The following is a 23,867-nucleotide window of genomic DNA, read 5'->3' on the forward strand; positions in this document are numbered from 1 at the left end:
AAGCTATTTTACCTGCTGTGAAAGACTCTTCAACTGTGAAATGGTTCCCATCTGCAATTTTGGAAATAAAAATGGTCAAGCATGGTCGAATTGCAACAACTCATTGGCTAATTCACTGGATGGGGACTACTCCAGAGGAGGCAACGTGGGAAGTGGCAGATGACATCATTGCAAGGTATCCCACCTTTGATTACAAGGCCTGAACTTGTGGTCAAGTTCTATCTCAACCAGGCAGGAATGTTATGAGTGAAGATCTTCTAAGTCTCATGTTTGGCTGAGGAACGTGGTTGGGCCTCAGAAACTTAGATGAATCCTAAGTTATTATTTATGCTAATGATTATAGTTAATTACCGTTAATTCTCTTAGTTGAGTTAATTAGAGAGCACCGTCTGATGTGTGACGCGTGTCCTTAGCTGATAGATTGCATGCTCATATTTAAGCTTTCTTCTAGGGTCTGTGTACGCAGCTTTTGATCAATATAACATCTTCATTTCCTTTTCTATCTTTCTCCCTCTCTGTTCTCTTCTTGGATCCATTAGATAGGGCTTAGACCTTATCACAATAGGTGACATTTTAGTGTAATTGTAAAGGTAAAGTTACTAAGTCCTAGCTCAACCTAGCTAGGTACTCATGTAAACCTGATGGTTGCGCAGTTTTCTTATCAGCATTGCAGATTACTCTTCTACCCAAATTGTAATCTGTACATTTTCTTCACTTCACGCTAATGCAATAAGCCCTGGCCGAATCAAAAACATGTACAAGGGAGACCATCAAATGTAAATGAATGAAATCACTGGTTTTTGGACAAGAAATGGTTAGGCTGATATCAGGGACAAGTGACAACAACTACAAAAATGGAACTTTCGGTATTGAGACTCATTGTTTAATCCAATGCAAAACTCAACTCTTACAATGGTCCGGTTACCAATCTATCTCTACAAATCAGCAGCCAGCAGCCTTCAAAAAGTTATCATAGGGGCTTGACGCAGGTAGCTGAAAGCGGGGATAATGTTGCAATCCAGTTGCACAAAGCATTGGACCATTTCCTACAGGTTGGTTGGCCGGAACAACATTTGCATCAAGAAATGGATTACCACTCTGCATTTCCAGAAAGGTTCCAAGAATCAGAACACTTGCTAAGAGAGACCAAGAGGCCAAGGAGAAGAACTATAATGATCAAATAAAAATAAGTATGCATGCTACAGAAGAACTGAAATCCAACAGTTTTTCAATTCAACATGTCAATCCAAGTGGAGGGAAGTACCGTAGGAACACCCAGGACAACTGAAGAAGGTGCTTCGTTTACTACATTCCGATCCTGAGTAGAAAATCTAATCAAACTTTCTTGCCTCTGTTGCGCGACTGCAAAAGCAGACAACTTCTGCTGCTTCCCCATTTGAAGGGCTTCACATTGGCCAGCCATTTCCATGTAAGGCATATCTGTAGCAGTTGAAACCGATAATCTTCCTACTTGGTGTGTTGTTTCCATAACCTGCATGCAATCCACTTGCTTAGAAATATGTGCAAGTTGAGCAACTTATATTGATCCTTAGCAAGAATATTTGGATAAAAAGAGTTTATATATTAGGCTTTATTTTCAAACGACATCTTGAAATTAAAATTTTGTTAGGAATTATTCAAGTCATATCAAGAATAAAATTGACAGATGAAATTCACTTTTCCAGCTCTCAATCAAAGAGGTAGAATAATACTTGCAAGAAGAGTTCAAATATAGCTGGATTGTCGTTAAAGCACCACCACTACCACTAATGTGATTAGTGCCACAACCTTGTGATTAAAGCACCCCATAAGTACGTTAAGTAATTTGTGAAAATTGAATGCTTCTTTACAAAGCTTACAAAGTGAACATGTAAGAATCATAACAAATAAAAGCAGTCTTATGTAAAGCATGTGCTACAGAGGCACTCCAAAAAGTGCCTATACTTAGTACTTAATCTAAATGTTTTCTGATCTCTGGTAAATGAAAACCACAAATGATTTTGAAGCTATTTAATTGCCATAATTTCACATCTTCTGATGAAAAAATCAGTTAGAGACTGTAACATATATTGCGTTCATTTTACGCATATCCATTATTGTGTTCACTAGGAATTCTGCGTGTCCAAAGCACATATGTAGGAAAACTTTTTAAGTGAATTTTCTTTTGCCCACTCATCACTTTTGTCCACAGTTTCCTGAGAAGATTGTTCATATTGAGCAATGACCTATATTCCTATATGCCTATTCTGGATGCTCTGCTCAAATCTGTGAAAAATTGTAAACCGAAAACTACGCTTTTATTAGAATCAGGATTAAGAAGGTATGAAAGAATCTAGAAATTCTAACATGGCTCTCTCCCCTTCCTTCTTTTTGGTTTCACTCTGGTAAGTTAAATTTTATAGGTCTTTGGTGTAAATCTAACTTACAGTAATCAGCACCATTTTCTAATGTTTCCAGCCTAACACAATTCCCATACAGGTCCTACAATCATAGACAAATGATATACACTAACTCTATTGAAGATAGAAGTAAAATCCCAAAGAAGAATCACTTCCCAAGATGGTTGCATTTAGATAAGCATTAACTCGATCATTTATTTTAATTAACTAGTGTATTCATCAAAGAAACTATCCAGTGACCATATATCAATGAGCATAAAACCACACTTACCGAATCTAATAGCTCATTGACGCTAATGAGGCTCAAATTTTCTGAGGCCAGTTTTGTGTCAGGTTCTGTTTGACTTTCAGATGCATAACGTAGAGACTCTTCATCGATTATGAAAATTGGAGGGTCAACCTGCACATTAAAAACCAACTGTGTACATTTATTTTGTCTGCAGATATAGAAAAATAAAATGAAAATGATTCAAGTAACTTACAGCATTAGGAGCTGATTTATCTGGTAAGCCAGATTGGTCAATTTGTACGGGTGTTTCCATGCACAATGGAGCTCCCAACGGGCATGTTTCATCAGGAAGAAAATCATTAAGCAATTGATGTCTCATAGTTGAAGATTCCTGCAGCACAACTCAACACTTAGCATTATAAGTCTAATAGCAAAGAAGATATGTCAAATATGTGCAAGTGTTCAAGTATGAATATTTACATCTGATGACTTAGCCAGTGTCTTCACTATCATGGTAGCGAATGATTCCTTAGATTGACTATCAGCTTTAGAAAAAGCTGAAAGGCATCTTAGAGCATCCTCATTATCTTCTTTTGATCCAAAAACTTTCCTTGGTTGGTCAGGGTCAGATTCGGTGGCCTGTAACTTGGAGTCATCAACTAACTGTAGAAATGGATCAACCTGATAAACAAGCCATCAAAGTATGCAAATCAGTATCAAGTGATGTTAAATTAATACCAAATACCAAACGTATGTACTTCTAAGATTAAGAAACTCTATGTCTCTCTCTCTCTCTCTCTCTCTCTCTCTCTCTCTCTCTCTCTCTCTCTCTCTCTCTCTCTCTCTCTCTCTCTCTCTCTGTGTCTAAGAGGTTGTTCCATAGCAATATAAAGTCGACTGTTTCTGTTACACTTACTGTCTCATTTGTAATTGCTGCTTTAGCAGAAGGAGCAAGGCCGACAATGTTGTAGGCTTTAGCGGAAAAGATAATCATCGATGTTGCCAAGGTAAAGAGGGATCTGCGTCTCGACGGCTGCAACCCTGAAAAAATACGAAAAAAAAATCCACCAGTAGAAAAAACTGTGCCATGAATAGAATTACAATTACCAAAAGTGATTCTTAGCCATCATTTTTCAAGGCAACGAGGTTTGCATACATTATTTCAATCCAGCAAACTAACAATTTTAAATTGTATCCTCATCAAAATCATAAGCCTTTCAAAGAAGAATCAAGTATCAAGAGAGAAGTATATAATACTAAACCTCAATCAGTAGTTAAACCTATTCATACCATTCCTGAATCAACAGTTATTAAATAAGTATGATTAGGACCTCCATAATCAAACTTTGATACTGAATTGTATAGCATGAGTTATGGATTTATAAAATTAACGAATGCGCCAGGAATTTACAGGTTGCAGGAGAGTATATTTTTATGAATATTATTTGAACCTGAGTGCTCACCTTCTCCTAGAGAAATGCTCCTTAACGAAAATGCTAACTGAAAACTTCGGATCAGAGTCTCATGGGAGGTGTTCTGAATGAAACAGCAGATCAAAAGAAAGACACAGAGTCAAAATGGGGATAAAAAAGAATTATGGAAATAAAAGTTCATTAATCGCACCAAATGTATTACTTATTGAAGACTATGCAATACAACATCAGCCTATTGTATATGAAAAATAAAACCAAAAAATGACTTCAAAGAATGGATAAAGCAGCATAACTACAAAGGCTCTCATTATTGATGCATAACTACCTTTGTCCGAGCATATAGCAACACAAGGCTGTAGGTATGAGCAATTGCTTGATAGTTTTCGGGCATATTTAAAGGGTAGATGGACTGTGCCCAGATAGATGAAAGCAGAAGGGTAATCTGGCGACTGCTTAACCTAAGGGACATAGTCTGCAAAAATTAGTGACAAGAAAATTGGTCATAACAGAAAACAATTAGGGAAGATTCAATTCAACAATAAGATAACAGAACCAATAATCCATACCGATTCTCTTTGTGGAATACTTGGAGCTGTTGAATCAGCAGCTATGATTGATGGTTGCCTTTTCATACTATAGGCTCGGCTTAAAGTTGACTTCAATCTATGCACTGTATGATGGTTGTTAACTGTAGCTTCCTGACCACTTAGCTCAATCGAAGCTGCTTCACGTTTTCTTGAACTGAACTTGGATTTCAATCTGTTCAACATTGAGTTGTTAGTAGTCTTTGCTTCCTCACCAAACACAGCATTATCCTTACTGTCATAACTGATGTTTTCTTGCGAGTGAGATGGCTCCTTCTTTAATTTCTCAAAGAGAGCGGCTGAAGAAGAAAACACAGATACAGTTCTTGAAAGTGTCCTTCCAATAGGATTTTTCTTTGGAGCGTGGGGAGTGGCAGAAAGAGGACGGGGGCAAACAGAAGATGGAACAAGAACAACAGAAAATATACGGTGTGCACCAACTCTGGTTTCATGGTCAGCATAGACCATAGCTACGAGTAATTGATGAAATAATGCTTCAGGAAAGGTCTACAGAATTGTAGAAATTCAAACCAGAAAATAAAAATATAAGAGAATTAGAAAGGTTGCTCGTAACTGAATGACAATAAAATGTACATCAATGGAAGTGAAAGAGTTAATATTTCTTGCCTTGTTTTGATATGACAGATTTGGTATTGTTGCCACAATTTGACCAGTACGGTAAACAGCAGAAATCAAAGTTCTCGCCATAACGGTGATATTAGACATGTTTTCTAACATCACAGCCATCATGTCAAGAACAGGACCTGCGTCTCCTACCTGGCAAACACAACATCATAGGTAGTTTAGGTGCCACATTATTTACGAAAAGAATTTAAATTCCAAGTACTAATTATTAGGCATCATTCCTTTTCTTTTCTCTGTTTGTGAAAAGAAACATAATTTATTTAGCAAATCACAAATTTAACTACGAATGATGAGAAGTTCACACTTACTGTCCACTGAGCAAAGCACTTATTGACTGACTAATAAAAGATGAGATATGTTACCATCACCTTATGTGTTAACTGAACAAGGCAGTCATCTACTGCCGCCCGAAATTTTTGGTTCCACTCGATAACTTCAGCCCCCAAATTGGAATCATCAAGTGAGCAATGTATACTTTTCCGCAGATGTCTCATCATATCACTCAATGCACCAATTATAGCGACTGATGACTGAACCTTTGTTTCTCGAGCAAGCGAGGTGACAACATCAACAATGTCAAGCTGCATAGTTGGGTTTTTAAGGACATTCTTGTGATCAAGATGCTTGATTAAGATGGACAATATAAAATGTCTGTTCTGCCCTGCAATAAATTACACAGTCATGATCAATATATCAGTTGAGGAGTTGTAGGAGAAAGACAGAGTAAGGGGCAAAAAAAAGTGTAAGATTTTTAGATACCAGAATCTTCAATTATCAACTGCATATCCATCAAGACAGACAGTGCAACTCCATGTTTAGGAGACCAGAGATCGCCATCATCAAAATATCGAAATAAGGAGTCCAAAACCCGCCGTACAGTTGTAGCTTCCTTTGCTAACTTAGCAATGTTATACAGACAAACCCTTGACCAAAATGCAGGGTTGTGCATATCCTCCCTTTAACAACATCAACAACAAGAAAGTCTTAGGTACCAAATGAATGCGTGGCTGCAATTACTGAACAGTTTACAAGAAAAAAGAGTACCCTGAGACATTGACTTCCCCTTTTTCACCTACTATCAATTTTGAGGACGAAATCCTTCTCATGGGTTCTACCGAAGGAAAAACTTCTAAATCTCCACCCTGGGAGTCTTTTTCTGAATTTTTTCTGAAACCTTCATAATTTTCCAAGACAACTGAAACAACCTGATTTCAAATATAAAATGAAAAGTTATTGGAAGCAAAACATCAGCATCAATGATATGACCAGAGAAGTGAAAGAACAATCACACATTTTTCATTTTAAAATCAGCAATCAAAACATGATTGAAAACATAATATTGAAAAAAAAATAGAAAGAATGACAAATAAGTAAATAACTTACATTGTCAAATTCTGATGAGATGTGAGAGAATTCACCCATGAACCAAACCTGTACATAAAATATGTTAAATTCAAGTGAAGTGTGAGGGTATTGTGACATGAAACACATCTAGCAGAGGAAGCTACGGTCTTCCATCGAAGGAATTAGGATGTCAATTGGAAAAGGAAATGTCTAATGCTACTTTAAACAGCCGGAGAACAGCATAGATTATTCGTAGACCTGAATGTCAGATAAAGGGCTCATTTCAACATGCCGAGCCTAACAGTTAATCCTACACTTCATGCCTTTGTTATACCAGTTACAAATTTAAAAATTACATTGCCCAAAGTACTCGCATTGTAGGTAAAGTTAATCCAGAAACTAGGCCATGATTTTTCAGTACCCCATTACTAGCTATGAGAGTCTTATCTAGCTATTTGTTTTGTGTGTGTGTGAAGATTGGGAATGGACAAGGGGGTGGGGGGCAAGGGCTAAAAAGTTACATACATTCAGAAAAATATGGGTGGAAGAAAAACATCTGGCATTTAGATATCCTAAACAAAGTTGTTGGAAATTTATATTTGCAAATTTTAAACTTTACAATTCTCAGTTTCTTGGTTGGGATCCAACAATTGTCAGTTATGTATGATATTTAAAACTGAACTTTCATAGTTAGGTACCAAAGCCAGAATTATCAGTTTTTAATAACATATGCTAAACTAGGGTCACAACAAGAAGTAAAAACAAAAACAGAATGTGGATAAATTACCATTGAAGAAAGAGCTTGAAGCCCAGCTGCCCGCACATTCGTTGCCGTTCCATCCTCTCTCATTTCTTGTGCTATTTGACAAAGTTTTGGAATCATGCTGTCTAAGTTAAACATATATGTACCATCTTTCTGCATAATCAGAAAACTCATATGATCATCTAATAATCAATGAGTACAATAAAGGAGAAAACAAAAAAGGACAAAGAAAAGCTACAATCTAAAAAATTAAGAACAGACAACTTCCCACCTGATTATAGACAAACTCGAATAGAGTTTGGCATCCTAAAATTTGTATTTCATCATGTCGTGATTGATCCAGTAGAATTTGAACAATGGTAAGTAAACTACTTGCAAACAAAGGCCTGCAAATGTACACAGATCAAAGCTTGTAGAGCAAATGAATAACATAAGTAAAAAAAAACAACAACAAAAAATATGATCATCTGGAAAGAAAGTACAGCACAAAAGATAAGCGGAAGAAATAGGTGACAAAACCCACCGAATGCAAATTATTTTCTTGTGTCTCATACTCATTTCACACTCGACAATGACACACATGAAGATTACTCACTGATCATGGTAGACACCATGAGTCTGACAAATGAAGCTAAGCTACATGATGCACAAAGATGGTTTGTCTGTATGTGTTAGTTTTCTTGTTTTATCTATGTAAGCTTGTCTTAGAATGTCATTACTATTATTCCATCGAGCTTGACTAATGTTCTCTAGAAAGGAGTGTCACCAATTCAGAAGAAGCACAATAGTGTCACATTATACAGGCTCTTAGGCAAATTACAAAAGCTAACACAAAACACAAACATATTTCCACATTTGTGGTTTACACCATATGACAAAATTCATAAAATGAGTCTCCTGATTTTGCATCAGCCAATACGATAGAATAAGCATCATAAAACAGCATCAGCCTGCATCTCATAGTTAAATTCGTCTACTCCAGTCAATCAGCCTCTTCTGATAAACTTCAGACAACAAATGTGTTAATGTGTACGGTGGCTTTCCACATATGCTCATGTTGCTATTTATCTTGTGTAATAATAGTTGTCACAGTAGTGTCCATTATTTTGATAGAGTAAAAGGCTCTATTAGTATCTCATAAGCTAGAAGTTATAAGCCACAATTTCTTTGCTTCCATTGATTGTGTGGCTATAGGAATTCATGTCTAGAATTCATGTCTCCGTAATAAAGCCAAAATTGTTTTTGTACTCCAACCCAACAGATCCAGTTTCCTCATAACTGAAGTAACAAATATGCTAGGCAATAACCATAATCCAGATATGTACTTTGACGTACTAAAGAACTCACATTTGATCCTTACAAGAAATCAACAACTTCCGGTAGACACACATGACCACTTTCACAGAGTGGAAGTTCTCAGTTCTCAAGTCCTTGTAACATCTTTGCTCCAGTGTAGTTGTGATCTGAAATATGTGTATAGGAACATCTATCAATAAAAGAGAATAATACATGAATGGAAAGCAAAATAAGACCTATAGCCTAAAACACCAGAAGATAAAGGAAACACTGTTTGTCAACAGGTTAATTAATAATGGTTTCCAGCATACGATTTAAGTACAGTAAACAAAATTAACTGTCAAAGCATCTTTTTCAAGTAGGAATCCTGCATGTAGCAATCAGTTCAAATTGACTGATCTATAAATCCTGCATCTGATGCAAATAGATGTGAAATTCTGTTCTACGTACGTTTACCTCCCACTCCCTCTTGAAAGTCATAAAGGTTGTGTTGCAACTATAGGCATGCAGCACTAAAATATGCATCTTATAATTCAAGTTTCATGGTCGATCGATCTTCCATCTTAATGATCAATAAACTCTTTCAATAAAGTCCTTTTCCATGCACTAATCTAGAGTAGTAGTGCCTTTTTCTTTCCGGAAACTATAACACACATGCTGATCATACCACTTTAATAGTATCATACTGATAACTTCTAGATTAAAGCCAATAATCATCTTTTTAATTAGTTAATCTCATGTAATATTCTAGCTAGACAGATCGCTCATCACCCAAAGTCGTCTATGTGAGTAGCTCCATATATAGGATATGCCACAATTCCAAAGTTAGAAGATTACTAATGTGCTCACAAGCAGAAATATGAACCCTATATATTGATAAATTTCAAGCATAATTCCAAGAGCTTGCACCTTTGGAATACGGAGAGGAGTTTTTGAGGCATATTCACATAGTTTACTGATCTTGCGGTCATTTGGTTCTTCATCCTGCAAAAATATTTTCAGATAATTGTTCAGTGAAAACACAAGTAAAGGAACAAACACAATATGAAAAGCTTTTACACACGTAACAGTTATGTTCAAACGCTGATAAACTCGAACCAAAATCTAAATGTTTGGATCGAATGATGACATTTTGAGAAGAAAAAAAAAAGGTAATAGTTTCAAGAAAGAAGGAACTATACTAGCCTCAGCCACATCGTTTCCCCTCATTTTCTAACCTCACATATCATAAATTCATAGCAAGAGGTTCTCATTTCTTGGACAGCAAGTTACCGTCAAACTTAAAAATTAAAACACCTACAAACACCATGCGGTTTCACTTTAACAATTGCATCCCAGAAACTTAATCTATCTAGAAATTTCCATTCCCCACAAAAAAAATTATTTAAAAAAAATAGAACAAGGAGATTAATTACCGGAGAGCGAGGGAAAATCTCGGCGAGCAACTTCTTGTAACGCTTGACGGGATGGCGTGATCTGGCGCGCAATGCAGGGCAAAAGAAGCAGAGACTTTCACAAACAGGGAAAACTTGCCTTGAGATCAACCCCATCTTTTTCTTTCTGATTCTTCCTTTCCACTCCTCTTAGCAATCCTCAACATACACCGGCTTTTAAATATCGGAGAAACTGAAAATATTTCAAACTTTTTTTTGGTTTTGATTATTTGAATTCAGATTTTTTATTTTTTTTGGGGGGGGGGTTTGGTGATGGGAATTGAAATCGTGGGATTGGATGAAGGAGCCTCCGGCGATCAAGCGGTGGAAGGATAAGAACCAATGGGCGCGAGAGCGCCGGATCACCGGGATTCACCACCGGAGGACGAGGAATGGTTTTGAAGGGTATAAATTAGTGAAAGTAAAAACAAAAATATTTTTGTTACTCTCCCCCTCTCTCGCTCTTTCACCATTTCACTATTTACCAGTTTTGGGCTTTTAAACGAAACAGTTATTACTTATTACCGCAATGGCTATATTTGGCTCTCTTCTCTTTCTTTGGAATGTTTAATTTACTCTTTTATAGAGTAATTAGTTGGTCTACATTTGGCAGCTCTTTTCTCTCCTTTTTTTGGGAAACAAAAACTCCAATTCTATGGAGAATATTTGTAAGTACTGTTTCTTGCAAACAAACACGCGGGAGCTCCACTTTGAAGTTAAAATCCAAATCTTCATATTCACAAGCCATATAATATTCAAATATATACAACATAATCATCTATACAAAATTTCAACTAATATAGTGATCATTTAAAATTTCATAATTACGATTGACACGAACGGTCAAGCTTAAACCTACACATTCGGTTCGTTGATTGATTTGATATGATTTGGATACCTTAATGATTCTCAAATCAATTATTGTATAAATAGTTTCACAAAATATGCTTGGTGTTGTCATCTTTGATTGATGTAGTCGTACGTGTTTCATATGTTCGATACAAACTACATCATCTCCATATATGCGCAGATTTATTGATGGTTGAACTCAAACCATTGATACTTCTGATATGTGTGATAATGGACCTAAAACATACCCACTCACATATTGCTTCATGATGGGCAATAATCTTTGTGTCATATACAATTATACATGTTGATCAATATGTTCCTAAACACAAATTTGGAAGGGTGCTTAGGTGGTGTGTCTAAATTCTCTACATTCGTCATTTAACTCATTAATTGTTAAGCTAAATTAGTCATTTACCTAAGAATTAGGCATAAATGCCGATTTGCACCCTAAATTTGGCTGAAATTGTCAATTTGCACCCCGAATTTGTATTTGAGTCAATTTACCTCCTAAACTTGGTAAAAATTGCCGATTTGCACCCCATCCGTTAAATTTAACTGTTTCTATCCAATTTTGCGTCACATGTCATGCATTTAAGGGGTAGTATTGTCATTATATATTTATTCATATTGAATAATGAAATAAATTAATAAAATTACTTAAGAGGAACACTTGCTACAATGTTTGTTTTTTCGAAACATGTTATTGATTTATATATTTATTATTTTATGTGATATGGTATGTTAAAAGATATTAGAAACATTATGAATAAATAAATACATTGAAAATTAAAAATAAATGTGTGTTCCGAGAGAATTACTATTCTACCATTGTGTGTGTCTTAGCCTTATTAGGTTTCCTGTTAGAGATAGATTCGCATCTCTGTAATAGATTAGAACTCCGAATCCTACAGGATTTTGGTTATGTAATGCCTATATATTGGCCTCATTATCAATCAATAAACGGTTACGTTGTGTTCTATTACGTCGTTATTATTCTCGTTTTGTTCATCCTCCAACAATGTATACATATAAAAATATATTTATACATAACACACTATATTTGAATGGGTGTGTATATTGAATATATAATACAAAGTAGGGTTAAGTAGGTAGAAAAAAAGATGTAAATAAATAATTTGATTAACAAAATAATCCTCATTTTAAAGAATATTTTTATTTGTTTTTAAGAAAAATATAAATAGAAAATGACAACATTACCCTTCATGTGCATGACATGTGACGCAAAATTGGATAAAAACAGTTAAATTTAACGGATGTGGTGCAAATCGGCAAATTTTACCAAGTTTAGGAGGTAAATTGACTCAAATACAAGTTCGGGGTGTAGATCGGCAATTTTTACCAAGTTTAGGAAGTAAATTGACTCAAATACAAGTTCAGGGTGCAAATTGACAATTTCAGCCAAATTTAGGGTGCAAATCGGCATTTATGATCCCTTATGGAGTTAAAACTTCTGAACAGGACAAATTTGCTGAGATTATCAAATAATAAAGGGACTGGATAGTTATTAAACAGAAGTTCAAAGGGACCGAAATGCAATTACAGTACGAACTACATAATATTTAACTACTTCTTTGTCTCTCTCTTCGGTCGTTGAAAATTTGATTCAATTGAACCAGAAAAGAGTTAAAGATCAGATCTTTCAGCTTTCAAAGAAACCCAAATCCAATCAGTAAGTCAAGTCTGTTTGTTTCCCACCTAAGCAAATATGCATTTGCATTTTCAAGTAGAGTTCAATCTAATTTCAGCCGGCTTTCAGTTTCTAATTTCTATCTGATTGAATTGAATTGAGTTGAATTGGGTGTGTGCAGATTGGGTTATAAAGGTTGTGAATTTATATAATGGAGGATGTCCAGGAGCAGCAAAGTCCATTACTTGGTATTTCATTCTAATTTGGCCGTCATTTTCAGATATTCAATGTGTATGAGCTATAATTGTGATGTTGGTGCTGTTATCAAGTTTTAAATCTTTGATGCTTTCATTATGAAGCTGAAATTTCGAATTATAGTTATGGGAAGTTGTAGAGATAAGCAAGCAATCACACTCCCCAAGTTAAGTTTTATGTTAGAAAGTAAAAGGTAATATATGGTTTAGTGAAGGGAAATCTACAATGACCAGTTTTTGCAAGCTTAAATTTGACTGTAATTAGTTTTCTTTTAATGGAAGAAATTCAGTAGCGACTGAGTTTGATCTCAAGGTGTGAAATGACTCCAAAGGCCACTACCTTCTCTGATACTCTTCCTTGGTGGTAGATTTGTTAGCAATCAGATCAGAATGAGTCCTAACTCCTAAGTCATTTAATTATCTAGTGCCTTGCTGTTTTGACGTGGTTTTTTGGTTTCAAGTCATGGTTCTGGTTTAACAACCTTCAAATAGTGTGATTTTTTATTCGTTGTGTTGGACAGCATTCATAAAGATACTGTAGTTATCCTTACTTCTTATTTCTCAAATAACTAATTCAGGTCTCAATTATATAATTGGTTTCTTGATTATGTATTTTATGATTGCACGACTTGATCAGCTTCTGAAAGTTATGTAAATTCGAGGAAGAGACAAAATTCTACAGTTCCTTGTGATCCCCGTAGTTTAATTTGTCATTTCCTCCATATATTTACCTTGAATTGTGTGTATTTAATGAGGATTTGAGCTACATGATACACGTCTTGTTAAGCTTAAAAGTCACATGCTTGTTTTTCCCTCTATTCATGAATGGAGCAGATTACAGATGCCCATATTTTGTGTTCTTCACGTGTTCCATTGCAAGTCATCTGAGCTTTGGAGACATTGCAAGACACACTAATGTCTGTATTTTTTCTAGGTCAAGATGGTGAAAACGAAATAGTCGTTGAAAGTGCTCCATCTGTCCATAGGGAACCTCCTCAGGATGGTAACGGCCCCCCAAAAGTTGATTCTAAGGAAGAAGTTCTTCGTGACAAAGTCAAGAAGCGAATCATGAAGGAAGGCCATGGTCCGATACCATCCAAATATTCAACATGCTTCTGTAAGTGTCAGGATAGTTTGCTTATTTTAGTACTTTTGATGTGGTAACCTTTGTGCATATGTAGATATTCTTCTGTTTCTGATAAATTTCAAGCTAGACATCTCACCTGTTACATCAAACTTTATAAACATCTATCTGCTTAGAATGAAGTACATTTATAAAATATATATATACAAGACAGGCACACACCAATATATCATGTATGGTTGGTTTTGAAGAAAAAGCAACCTAGTATAACAAAGAATACATACTATATCATTGATAGGATTTGCTATATACTGTAGATTTGCTAGACATTTTGCTTTAGACTTTTACTGTTTTGGTGTCCATTATTAGCTAATTCATCAATATCTGCTGACTTTATATGTGTAATAGTGCACTACAGAGCATGGACTGAAAGCACACAGCATAAGTTTGAAGACACGTGGGATGAACAACGACCACTTGAAATGATATTAGGAAAAGGTATTTGCCTGGCCAAGTGATCTGTTGCTATAAATAACTTAGTGTTTATGAGTTGCAAATTTTTTAGGTGGTTAACCTGCATTTAGTTTGGAATTTGTACGTATTATTAATTCGCTCAATTATGTATCATATCCTGATTATTATGTAACTACAGATTCTATTCCATTATCGTAATGGAGTTATAGAGTGGTGGCCAAAATATAAAATGAACTTCTTATAGTTAGTAATATTTTCGTTACTGCAACACAGAGAAAAAGGAAATGACTGGCTTGGCTATTGGTGTATCCAGCATGAAGGCGGGAGAACGTGCCCTAATACATGTAGGCTGGGAGTTAGGATATGGAATTGAAGGAAACTTTTCTTTCCCTAACGTTCCACCCTCAGCAGATTTATTGTATGAAGTTGAGCTTATCGGATTTGATGAGACCAAAGAAGTAAGTTGCTTTAAGTTGTCCTCTCAACTATGTATCAAAATATGGTTCCATTTCTTTTTAAGGACTTGACATGAGTAATGTATTAATTGTATATATGTGGGTCTTTCCTTCATAGGGGAAAGCTCGTGGTGATATGACTGTGGAGGAGAGGATCGGAGCAGCAGATAGAAGAAAGATGGATGGAAATGCTTTATTTAAGGAGGAAAAATTGGAGGAGGCTATGCAACAGTATGAAATGGTTACGAACTTGTGATTCTTAGATATTACATTTATGTTTCCAGATGAGTGCCTGATCTCGGTTTCATGGGACAATAATCTGACAGGCTTTTTCTGGTTTTTTTTTTTTTTGCCAGGCAATAGCATATATGGGTGATGACTTCATGTTCCAATTATTTGGGAAGTACAGGGACATGGCTTTGGCTGTTAAAAACCCATGCCACCTTAACATGGCAGCATCCCTGATAAAGCTCAAGCGATATGAAGAAGCCATTGGACAATGCTCTGTTGTAAGTATCTGCAATCTCAAGAGAGTGTATTTATTACCAGCACTAATCCTTAAGATGCTAGGACGTTAAACTACAGTAAGCTTATTTTAGGACTGAGATACCAGAAGTTCGTCATAGTAGCGTTTATATTGTGCTTGAAAAATGGATGGTCTTTAGTGTGGTTATTGTCCAATGCAATGACTTTGAAGTCTTACTGGCCGGCAGGGTTTCAATCAATGTTCATAGTCAGAAAGTTGATTTGAATTGTTGTTCCTTTAACATAATTAAAAGTGCTGCACTGAAATCGTTGTAGTATACTAGTATGTGCCAATGACACTCCAACCCAGGCACTTTTGTCTTCTTTTTTTATGATTCTTTAGCATTGTCGACAACCAGATACTACTTGCTTTATTCAAAGACACCCAGTAATAGAGATTTTGAAACATCTGTCGTAACTATCCTCGGATATATGCAGGTACTGGCAGAAGATGAAAACAATGTGAAAGCCCTATTTAGGCGAGCAAAAGCCAGAGCAGAGCTTGGGCAGACAGATGCGGCGCGCGAAGATTTTCTGAAGGCACGCAAGTTTGCTCCTCAAGACAAAGCTATTGCAAGAGAGTTGCGTCTGCTTGCTGAACATGATAAGGCTGTTTATCAGAAACAGAAGGAAATCTACAAGGGAATTTTCGGACCAACACCGGAACCTAAACCCAAGCAAACTAACTGGTTGATCATTATTTGGCAATGGCTATTGTCGTTATTCTACAGTCTCTTTAGGCGTGAGAAGCGGAAAGCTGCATAGTCAACTCTTTTCTTCTTTTTAATCATAATAGACTCATGAAGTGTAACATAAGTACATAACTGAGGAGATATATGCACTGGTGTTATGAATAAACATTGAAGTCTTGCATGTGATCCTAAAGGTCCACTGTCAAATTGTGTGAGGAGCATTCCACGTCTTCTGAGTTAAATCTTATATGGCGTCTGTTTTCAGCTTTAAAATACATTACTCATGGAACACAAACTTTCAGCGGTAATATGCTCATCTCACTTTTACCTTGTTTAAATGAAAAGAAGTAGAAATTAACCAGAACCGGACACACGAAGACTTAAACCAGAAGCCGAAAATAGCCTTGCATTTACCGTCTCCACTTTCACGTTATCTTTTACCGCTGCTTCCTCCTTTTGTAATTGCAGAAGAAACAGAGATCACATTGTGATAGTGATCATTATTTGGTTGGTAGGAAAAACACATCCGGAATTAGTGCTTTTTCTTGGTGTAATAGAAACACCCCAAGACCAGAATGAATTGCCAGTTCTGCGTTGACGTTTGAGGTCCAGTCTCACCCTATCTTGACTATAGGCCCCTCACATCTCCACGACTCTACCTTTACCTTACACGTTAGATATATAAGCCATTAGGGGAGAACAACTAACATAACTGGAGATGAGGCACTCTGTACAGATTCTGGTTGGCAGTGAGTGCAAATACAGATACAACAAAACGAGTACAAATACAACAGGAGCTACCATGAAAGTAAAGCCTAAAGATCATCAGCTGCATCAAATTGGAGCCGTAATTCTATAATAGTACAACATACAATTATCAGCCGACACAAGGTTAGAATTACCTGCCGTACCGATAAAATTCTAAAGCAAATCCTGTTCACCTTGCAAATCACAAGGAAAGGTTTCGCTTTGTTGCTTCCATTTTTAATAAAAGATCTTTAATATCCGCTTCCATCCTCATCTTCATTGTGGAATATTCTCGGTGAGCTCGATCCAGAGACTGCAGTTCCTCAAGCTTCTGTTTCCGCATTTCCTCAGCCTCAATGAAACGGAGCTTTGTTATTCTACTCCTATATTCTTCTTCAACTTTCTCATTCTTTGCCAGTGCAATGCGTTTCAGACCCTCGGCTTCTTTTCTTGCTTCATCCGCACGTGTTTGGAACATTTTAGCCTCGGCCTGCTTCATCCTCACAATACTCTCTAACTCATCAAAAACAGGTTCTTTTAGAGAACTCATGTGCATATCTGACTCCATAATGCGCTTATCATGCTGGTCATAGTTGAAGCTAGGAAGAATGCTGGTAGCAGATTCCAACTGAGGGGCCTTTTCTGTATACACAGACTTTAGCCATGCTGGTTCCTGGCTTGGCCCAGCAATACCACTGCCTCCTTTACCTTGATCCTTCCCAGATAAAATGGGTGTTTTGCTTAACTTGGAACTGTCAGCATCTGCAGCCAAAGGAAAAAACTCTCAAGTGTCAGCCCTTATGGTCACATATATTTGGCTAATCAGAGAACTAGAATCCCACCAAAAACACTCGGATTTCAATTTCAAGAAAGATTGGAAACTACAAACAAACTCATGTCATTTGATGAAATTAAGATCCGACGGTCTCACTGTATATTTGAATCTCATAAAAGCAATGAAAAGCAGTTCAGATTTACTTAGGCAGATGTCTCTTCCAATTGAGTTACCACTACAGATATCTCAACCTCAGAATGCTAAAAGCATAATGCATCAAGTATACAAAACATTGCTACAATTTAATCTCAAACTATGCATTCATACTCGCACTATCGCATCAGTAGCTCCCTTTAAATACTAAAACGCAGGAAAAGCCTTCTCCCCAAAGACTTCCAATTTTCCCCCCACATGTAAACAAAAGGCTTAACTGCTACATTATTATCTAACTGTTACCAAATCTGTGAAATCAAAAGATACAGCAGAACTTTGTCAATTTTTCAGGAGTGTTCCCTAAGAACTGCATTAGTACATCCAAATCTTATAAACAATGGACGCTAATAACATTTACCAGATGGAAATTTAATATAGGAAAAGTCGGTTTTGAGAAAATTTAATATAGGCAAAGTGGTTTTGAGAAAAAATTTGGTGTGGGAAATTTGGCCTTCTATACCTAGGCATAGAACTATTTGGCAGGAGCAGCCTAGCAATACTACACATAACTGACGTATTATGAAAATGAGTAAACATTACCTCAGATCCATTTGACAACAGAAGACTAAATCTTTTTGTAGATAAAACAAAAAGCTTACCCACAAGAAACGCCATTATGTAACTGTAAACCTCTGGAAGGCCAGACTTATTTGCCAATCTGACAAGTGACTGATCAGCAATTTCATACAGCTGTCTACCTCTCATGTCCTTGCTGACAACGAAAATTCTCTTAACATATTCAAGTTCCCTGGCAAGATTTTCAATCGTCCAGTCCTTGGCGAAACTCTGAAAAACCTCCTTCACAAAGCCAAACATCTCAGAAGGATGGTCACAAGCAACACAATGAAATTGCATCTCAGTCCCTTGGGATCCAGTTGCACTGCGTCCATTTCTAATATAAGATTCCCGCAATGCACAATCAGCATGGCACCAATGAAGACAAACATCACACCCAATCCAACTACATGTATTTGAGGCCATATCAAACTTTGAGCACACGAGACACATGCAACTGCTGCAAAAACCATTCTTTTGCGAACAGACCTTGCAATCACATTCATCCACAGGCACAGGACTTCGACAGGAAGGATTTCTGCATCTCAAGTACAGAAAAATCTCAGCCAAATCAGAAGATGACACACTGCTCTCTTGCTGAAGATATTCCGGTAGACCAGTCTTGAGAGCAACCAAGATTTCCAATTGTGCCCGGTGGGCTTTTAGTAGCATCTCCAAGGTTATGTCTGACCTGTTCTGTAGTGCCTTCTGAAATGCAACTAGTTGCATTCGCTTATCCACATTTAACATAATCTCGCGAATGCTCTCCTTCACACATGCTGCGGATTGCCCTGTCATTTCCTGAAACTTCTTGGCCATTACATGTACTGGATCAGATACTATCCGGGCAATGATCGTCTCAACAGACCCGCCAATGAGCAACTTCTCTTTTTCCTTCTGGCTGCTAGTCCTATATAAACTACCACTACTATTCTCTCTCACTAGTCGTTCCCTGTCAAAACTATAATTTGATCCCATTTCATGAGATCCAACACTGTGTGAAGGTGGTGATCTAACATCCTCATGGTGCTTTGGTTGCCCTCCTGACAACTGCTTATGGAAGCTTAGCTGCCTTTCAAATCCATTAGCCCCTTTAGAGCTTCCTTCCGGATGTCTAATTTGTTGCCCTTGCACAGATTGACCATTTGTAACACCAAACTGAGGATAAGAACCATTGCCGGTGATCCCGGTTTTCTGATAAAATGGAAGCTCCTTATTCTTAGCCTCGTTCTGGGCTAGTGCCTGCCAATCAATACCCTGGAAAAGGGGACGACTTTTAACCGATTGCTCAAAGTCCATCGAGTTCTGGGTGGTTAGAGAACAGCTAGGATTGTGATAAAACGACTGAGAACCTGAAAAGGATACAGATTGAGTAAATCCATCCGAGTTGGTACAGAAAGTGTTAGATAAAGACTGAACGCTCAATGGTTGATCAGGAGAACCAGGAGGGGCACCAATAGGTAACAAAACGTTGGGCAAGCTGAGTGAAAGATCAAGTGGCTCCAGTACCAACTTGTCATCCTTAACATTAACACCCGAATCAGGTTTCTCCTGCCTCCTAACAGGAGAAGATGTAAACAAGTCGAAAGCCCTAGTGCTCGGTCCTTCCATATCATTATCCATGCCAGCCAGTAGTTGTCTGGATTCTCTCTCAGCCCATCCACTATGTTCTGCTGGATGCGCCACGCTTTTCCCCTTGTCCTTGAAAGTGCGAGTCAAATCCGCACTCAGATCCAGTGTATGAACTCCGGTGTCCTCCTCCGTCATCTCCCTATCTGACTCTGTCATTTCATCATCCTCAGGCCTCACTTGAAGTTGAAGGTCTACCTCCGATTCTTTTCCACTGAATGCGTCTTCCCGCTCCCCGGAAGGCGACTCATTGTCCTTGTTTTCCTCGGATTCTTTCCCCTCACATGCTTGTTTATCCAATGACTCATCTTTGTCCTCGTTTTCGCTCCCAATCCCAACTCGCCCTTCTTCCACTTCAGCTCCAGCTTCCAGCACTCCCGCTTTTGGCTCTTCACCTCCATCCCCGGCTCCCACTTCAGCTTCAGCTTCAGCTTCAGGCTCCAGCTCTCCTTCCTCCATTTCACTACTGGTCCTACTTCCACTCTCCCCCTGGGCCTCCTCCGCCACCGCCTCGGCCTCAGGCTCCCTCTGAGGTTCCGGCTCCGGCTCCGGCTCCAGCGCAGTCTGAGGCTCACTCTTCTTAACCTCAACACTCTTGGACCGCTCACTCCCAACAGAGTCCTTCGACCAAGTCGGCGATTTCGACTTGGAAGTCTCATCCTTAAATCGCCGCGGCGGAGACCTGACCCGCGACTGCTCGCTGCCGGAATCCCTAGAATTGGACCACGACGGCGACCGGATGTCCCTCAATCCTCCGCCGCTTTTGCCTCTCTCCTCCAACCTACTAGAGCTCCTCCCTTCCTCAAACTCCTTCCCGAACCGCCGCCACGACGACAGCACGCTCCCTTCCCGCCGCGGCCGGTCCCTCTCCGATCGGAACCCTTTGGGAAACTCGGACCCCCTCCTCGAAGCCCCGCCGCTAAAGCTCTCCGACCGGTGCATCGTACTCCGATCGTACCCTCCGGCGTCTCTTCCGTACCTATCAACCCCCTTCCTCCGCTCCAACTCATGCTCGGCCGGCCTCTTCCTCACCATCCTCGACCCTCCTCCGCCGGCGGCGTCCCGATCGTCATCTGCCCTCCTGGCGGCCAAAGACGAGGCCGACGAGGAGTGGGACAGCAAGCCTTTGCGGACGGCGTCGGGTTTGTTGTAGTAGAAGCTCCGGTGGGAGGAAGAAGACGAGGTCCGGCTGGGATAGGGGTTTGGGCTGGGGCTTAGGCTCGGGTTGGGATTCGGATCCTTGCCGTGAGAATCGAGATCCTCGCTGGATCTCAGCCTCTTCATTTCTCTTTTTGCGCCCTCAAATGATGAAGCTGACACTAATCGGCTGACTTGTTGTGGTGGTGGTGGTGGTGGTGGTGGAGGTGGAGGTGGAGGAGGAGTCAGAGAGCGGCGGAGAGGGGCATAATTGGAAATGGGGGAGGGGAGAGGTGTTCAAAGTGGGGTTTGATGAGGATGAGGAGTCAACGCAGATTTAATAACTACTACTTGGAGAGAGAGAGAGAGAGAGGAGTGCCAGTTGAATACGCAAAGTGCGTGGAAATGCATCGAAATCTGTGTCTGAAGAGGAGCGTGTCGCGTGTTTCCACGCGCGATTTTAAATTCTCAACAACACCACAAAATAATTTGTTGATAATGAAATATTTTGGAGAGATCAAATCTTCGGAGTTTACATCAATATTTTTGGCAAAGCTGTTTATACGCTAGTAGAAGCCTACTTCGGCCATATATAACACTCTTGGGTGTAAAAACCAAAAGAAGATCCATTCCTTTCAAGTTTCAAGCAATTAGATTTGTTTCATTGCTTGGATCGAACAAATCATAATCAGTACAGGGCCAAAAACGAAAGAACACGGAAATCATATAAGCATAGTGAAGAGACAAACGAACCCATTGATTTATTTTCTCATCATCATTATGTAGAACGAGAATTTGAAAACAAACAAGAATGCATATACGTATATAAATAAAATGTGATTTATTGAATATCAAGCGCGGGGTTACAATCTTTGTGAACTCCTCTGATTCTATCTTCGTATGTGACTTGGCTCAAGGGTGACGTGCACTTGATCTTGAAAATTTGAGTTTAATTTGGATTTGGATTTGATGAAGAACGAGCGATTTGGTCGCTTGGTGATTCTTCGTGGACTTGAGTTTGGATTTGGATTTGATAAAAAAACGAGTGATTTGGTGGCTTGATGATTCTTCGTAGATTTAATGATCTTCGTGGACTTGAGAGACTTCGGAATTTGTCGAGAGTGATCTTGTTCAAGTGATTTTCTCTCTTCTTCTCAAGTCCCCCCTCTTCATGTTCAATGGGGTATTTATAGTGTCAAAGTTTCTATTTTGTAGAATATTTTAATGACACTAAAATAATAAATTTCTTTAATTATATATTAAATCAATATGTATTTTCCAATTAATTTAAAATTAGTTATTCTCATAACTAAATTAAACAGAAAATAATTGACTTAATTATAACCGTTAAAGAATTTATTAATTTAATCAAATGTCCGGTTATCATTTCGAATCATCAATGACATTTAATTTTCCGATTTAAGTTGGAATCACATAGTTTCAATTACGATCATCCGTTTATGTGCTGTCACGAGTTTTATTCGGATTCCCACCGATTTTGTTTACTTTTGGGTCACGTGTGAAATTTTGTCAGACTCTTGGTCGATTTAATCATTTAATTAAGATGATTTATTTCATTAAATTTCATGTGTCTACAATTAATCTTCATCTTCTTCAAACAACATTCATCTGATCTTTTTTGAACTTGTTGCTTCTCTCACTTGAGTTATTTAAAATTGGAACACTCGGACCTTGAGCTAGATTAAAAAGGACATCATATATCTTCTCTCTTTAGAGACAAACAAACTGGTGCCCACCCTTCCATTAGTCATTGGGCTCCAAATCTAAAGACTAACTGGAACAAGACATTGACTACGTACCCACCCTACCACTTGTTGTTACAGTTAATAAATTCACCTTTTGATGTATGTGTTAGATTGTTAGTCTACAATTTTTTTTAATCAAATATCATTACAATTTTTAAATTAATAGAGAAAACATCCCGAAAAGATCACATGCAGCTATTACATATTTTTATGCCGTCATTTTACAGACGAAACACAAAGTTGAGAAACTATAAAAGCTCTCCTAATAATACATATGATAGACTACACATTAGACATTCAATCACTTATTCTTGTGCCTAACATCTAACAAAAGAAAATGCAGACAAATATACTAAAATTTAAATCGTATCTATTAGGATTGAATTTTCATTGATCTATGAGGACATTGTGTTGCACCGTGCTCAGAATGACAATTGGGGCACCACTGAGGAGCACATCCAAGAAGCCCATTAGCCTATAGAGGGCGGGAAGTCCAATTAAATGGATAAGAAGCTGGGGGCACGTGATATTGAGGTTGTGTACTCGGATAGGACTGTGAGGTATTAGAAGAGGAGCCTGATTGTTGCCATTATTGTTGCGGTTGTTGCGATTGTTGGTGCGATGGCCGGAGTTGGAATTTCAACCAGACTGGGCATAGCGGGGCTGGGACTCACGATTATCACGCCATGAAGAGCTATTGTGATGGAAAAGGGCAGTGGCCGGCGGAGCTTCTAAGATTTGAGACTACTAAGAATCAAAAGCAAAGATCCAAGCCCGGAGATATGTGAAATCAGGAAGATAGGCTTGCTGAAATTAAAGTCATGTGAAGCATAAGGTAGTCATATCCAAGACCCCGGAGGGGGGCAAGCACGAGATCTTCATCAGAGACAGGCTTATTGATTGCGGTCAGCGAATCTGGAATGGATTTGGCATGA

General features: G+C 38.1%; 3 protein-coding genes across 4 annotated transcripts; 1 reads left to right on the top strand and 2 right to left on the bottom strand.

Annotated features, from left to right (window-relative positions):
• Positions 1-797: 797 nt before the first annotated feature.
• LOC126802366 (protein SEMI-ROLLED LEAF 2) lies at positions 798-10,367 on the bottom strand. 2 transcript variants are annotated; one of them, XM_050529984.1, is made up of 19 exons: positions 10,109-10,367; positions 9,603-9,677; positions 8,745-8,860; positions 7,669-7,783; positions 7,422-7,550; positions 6,674-6,721; positions 6,335-6,495; positions 6,050-6,246; positions 5,659-5,951; positions 5,273-5,422; positions 4,628-5,152; positions 4,387-4,533; positions 4,092-4,164; positions 3,545-3,669; positions 3,109-3,309; positions 2,882-3,019; positions 2,671-2,799; positions 1,265-1,492; positions 798-1,098 (listed from the first exon to the last, which is right to left on the bottom strand). In XM_050529984.1, the coding sequence occupies exons 1-19, from the start codon at positions 10,241-10,243 to the stop codon at positions 943-945; spliced, it is 3,141 nt and encodes a 1,046-aa protein (XP_050385941.1). In that variant the 5' UTR covers positions 10,244-10,367; the 3' UTR covers positions 798-942. The 2 variants fall into 2 exon arrangements, with proteins under 2 accessions (XP_050385941.1, XP_050385943.1); XM_050529986.1 differs by lacking the exons at positions 9,603-9,677; positions 10,109-10,367 and having other exon boundaries at positions 8,758-8,840.
• A 2,212-nt stretch (positions 10,368-12,579) lies between these two features.
• On the top strand, positions 12,580-16,370 carry LOC126802546 (peptidyl-prolyl cis-trans isomerase FKBP42). Its single transcript, XM_050530191.1, has 8 exons — positions 12,580-12,668; positions 12,808-12,874; positions 13,815-13,997; positions 14,373-14,462; positions 14,712-14,896; positions 15,012-15,134; positions 15,250-15,402; positions 15,857-16,370. Exons 2-8 carry the CDS (start codon positions 12,838-12,840, stop codon positions 16,181-16,183), a joined length of 1,098 nt encoding a protein of 365 aa, XP_050386148.1. The 5' UTR covers positions 12,580-12,668; positions 12,808-12,837; the 3' UTR covers positions 16,184-16,370.
• Positions 16,371-16,790: 420 nt separating this feature from the next.
• Positions 16,791-21,516, bottom strand: LOC126802280 (protein OBERON 4). The gene is made up of 2 exons (XM_050529887.1): positions 18,445-21,516; positions 16,791-17,619 (listed from the first exon to the last, which is right to left on the bottom strand). Exons 1-2 carry the CDS (start codon positions 21,311-21,313, stop codon positions 17,060-17,062), a joined length of 3,429 nt encoding a protein of 1,142 aa, XP_050385844.1. The 5' UTR covers positions 21,314-21,516; the 3' UTR covers positions 16,791-17,059.
• Between the last annotated feature and the right edge of the window lie 2,351 nt (positions 21,517-23,867).

The sequence above is a fragment of the Argentina anserina genome, chromosome 7 (assembly GCF_933775445.1).
Source record: "Argentina anserina chromosome 7, drPotAnse1.1, whole genome shotgun sequence".
Taxonomy (NCBI): domain Eukaryota; kingdom Viridiplantae; phylum Streptophyta; class Magnoliopsida; order Rosales; family Rosaceae; genus Argentina; species Argentina anserina.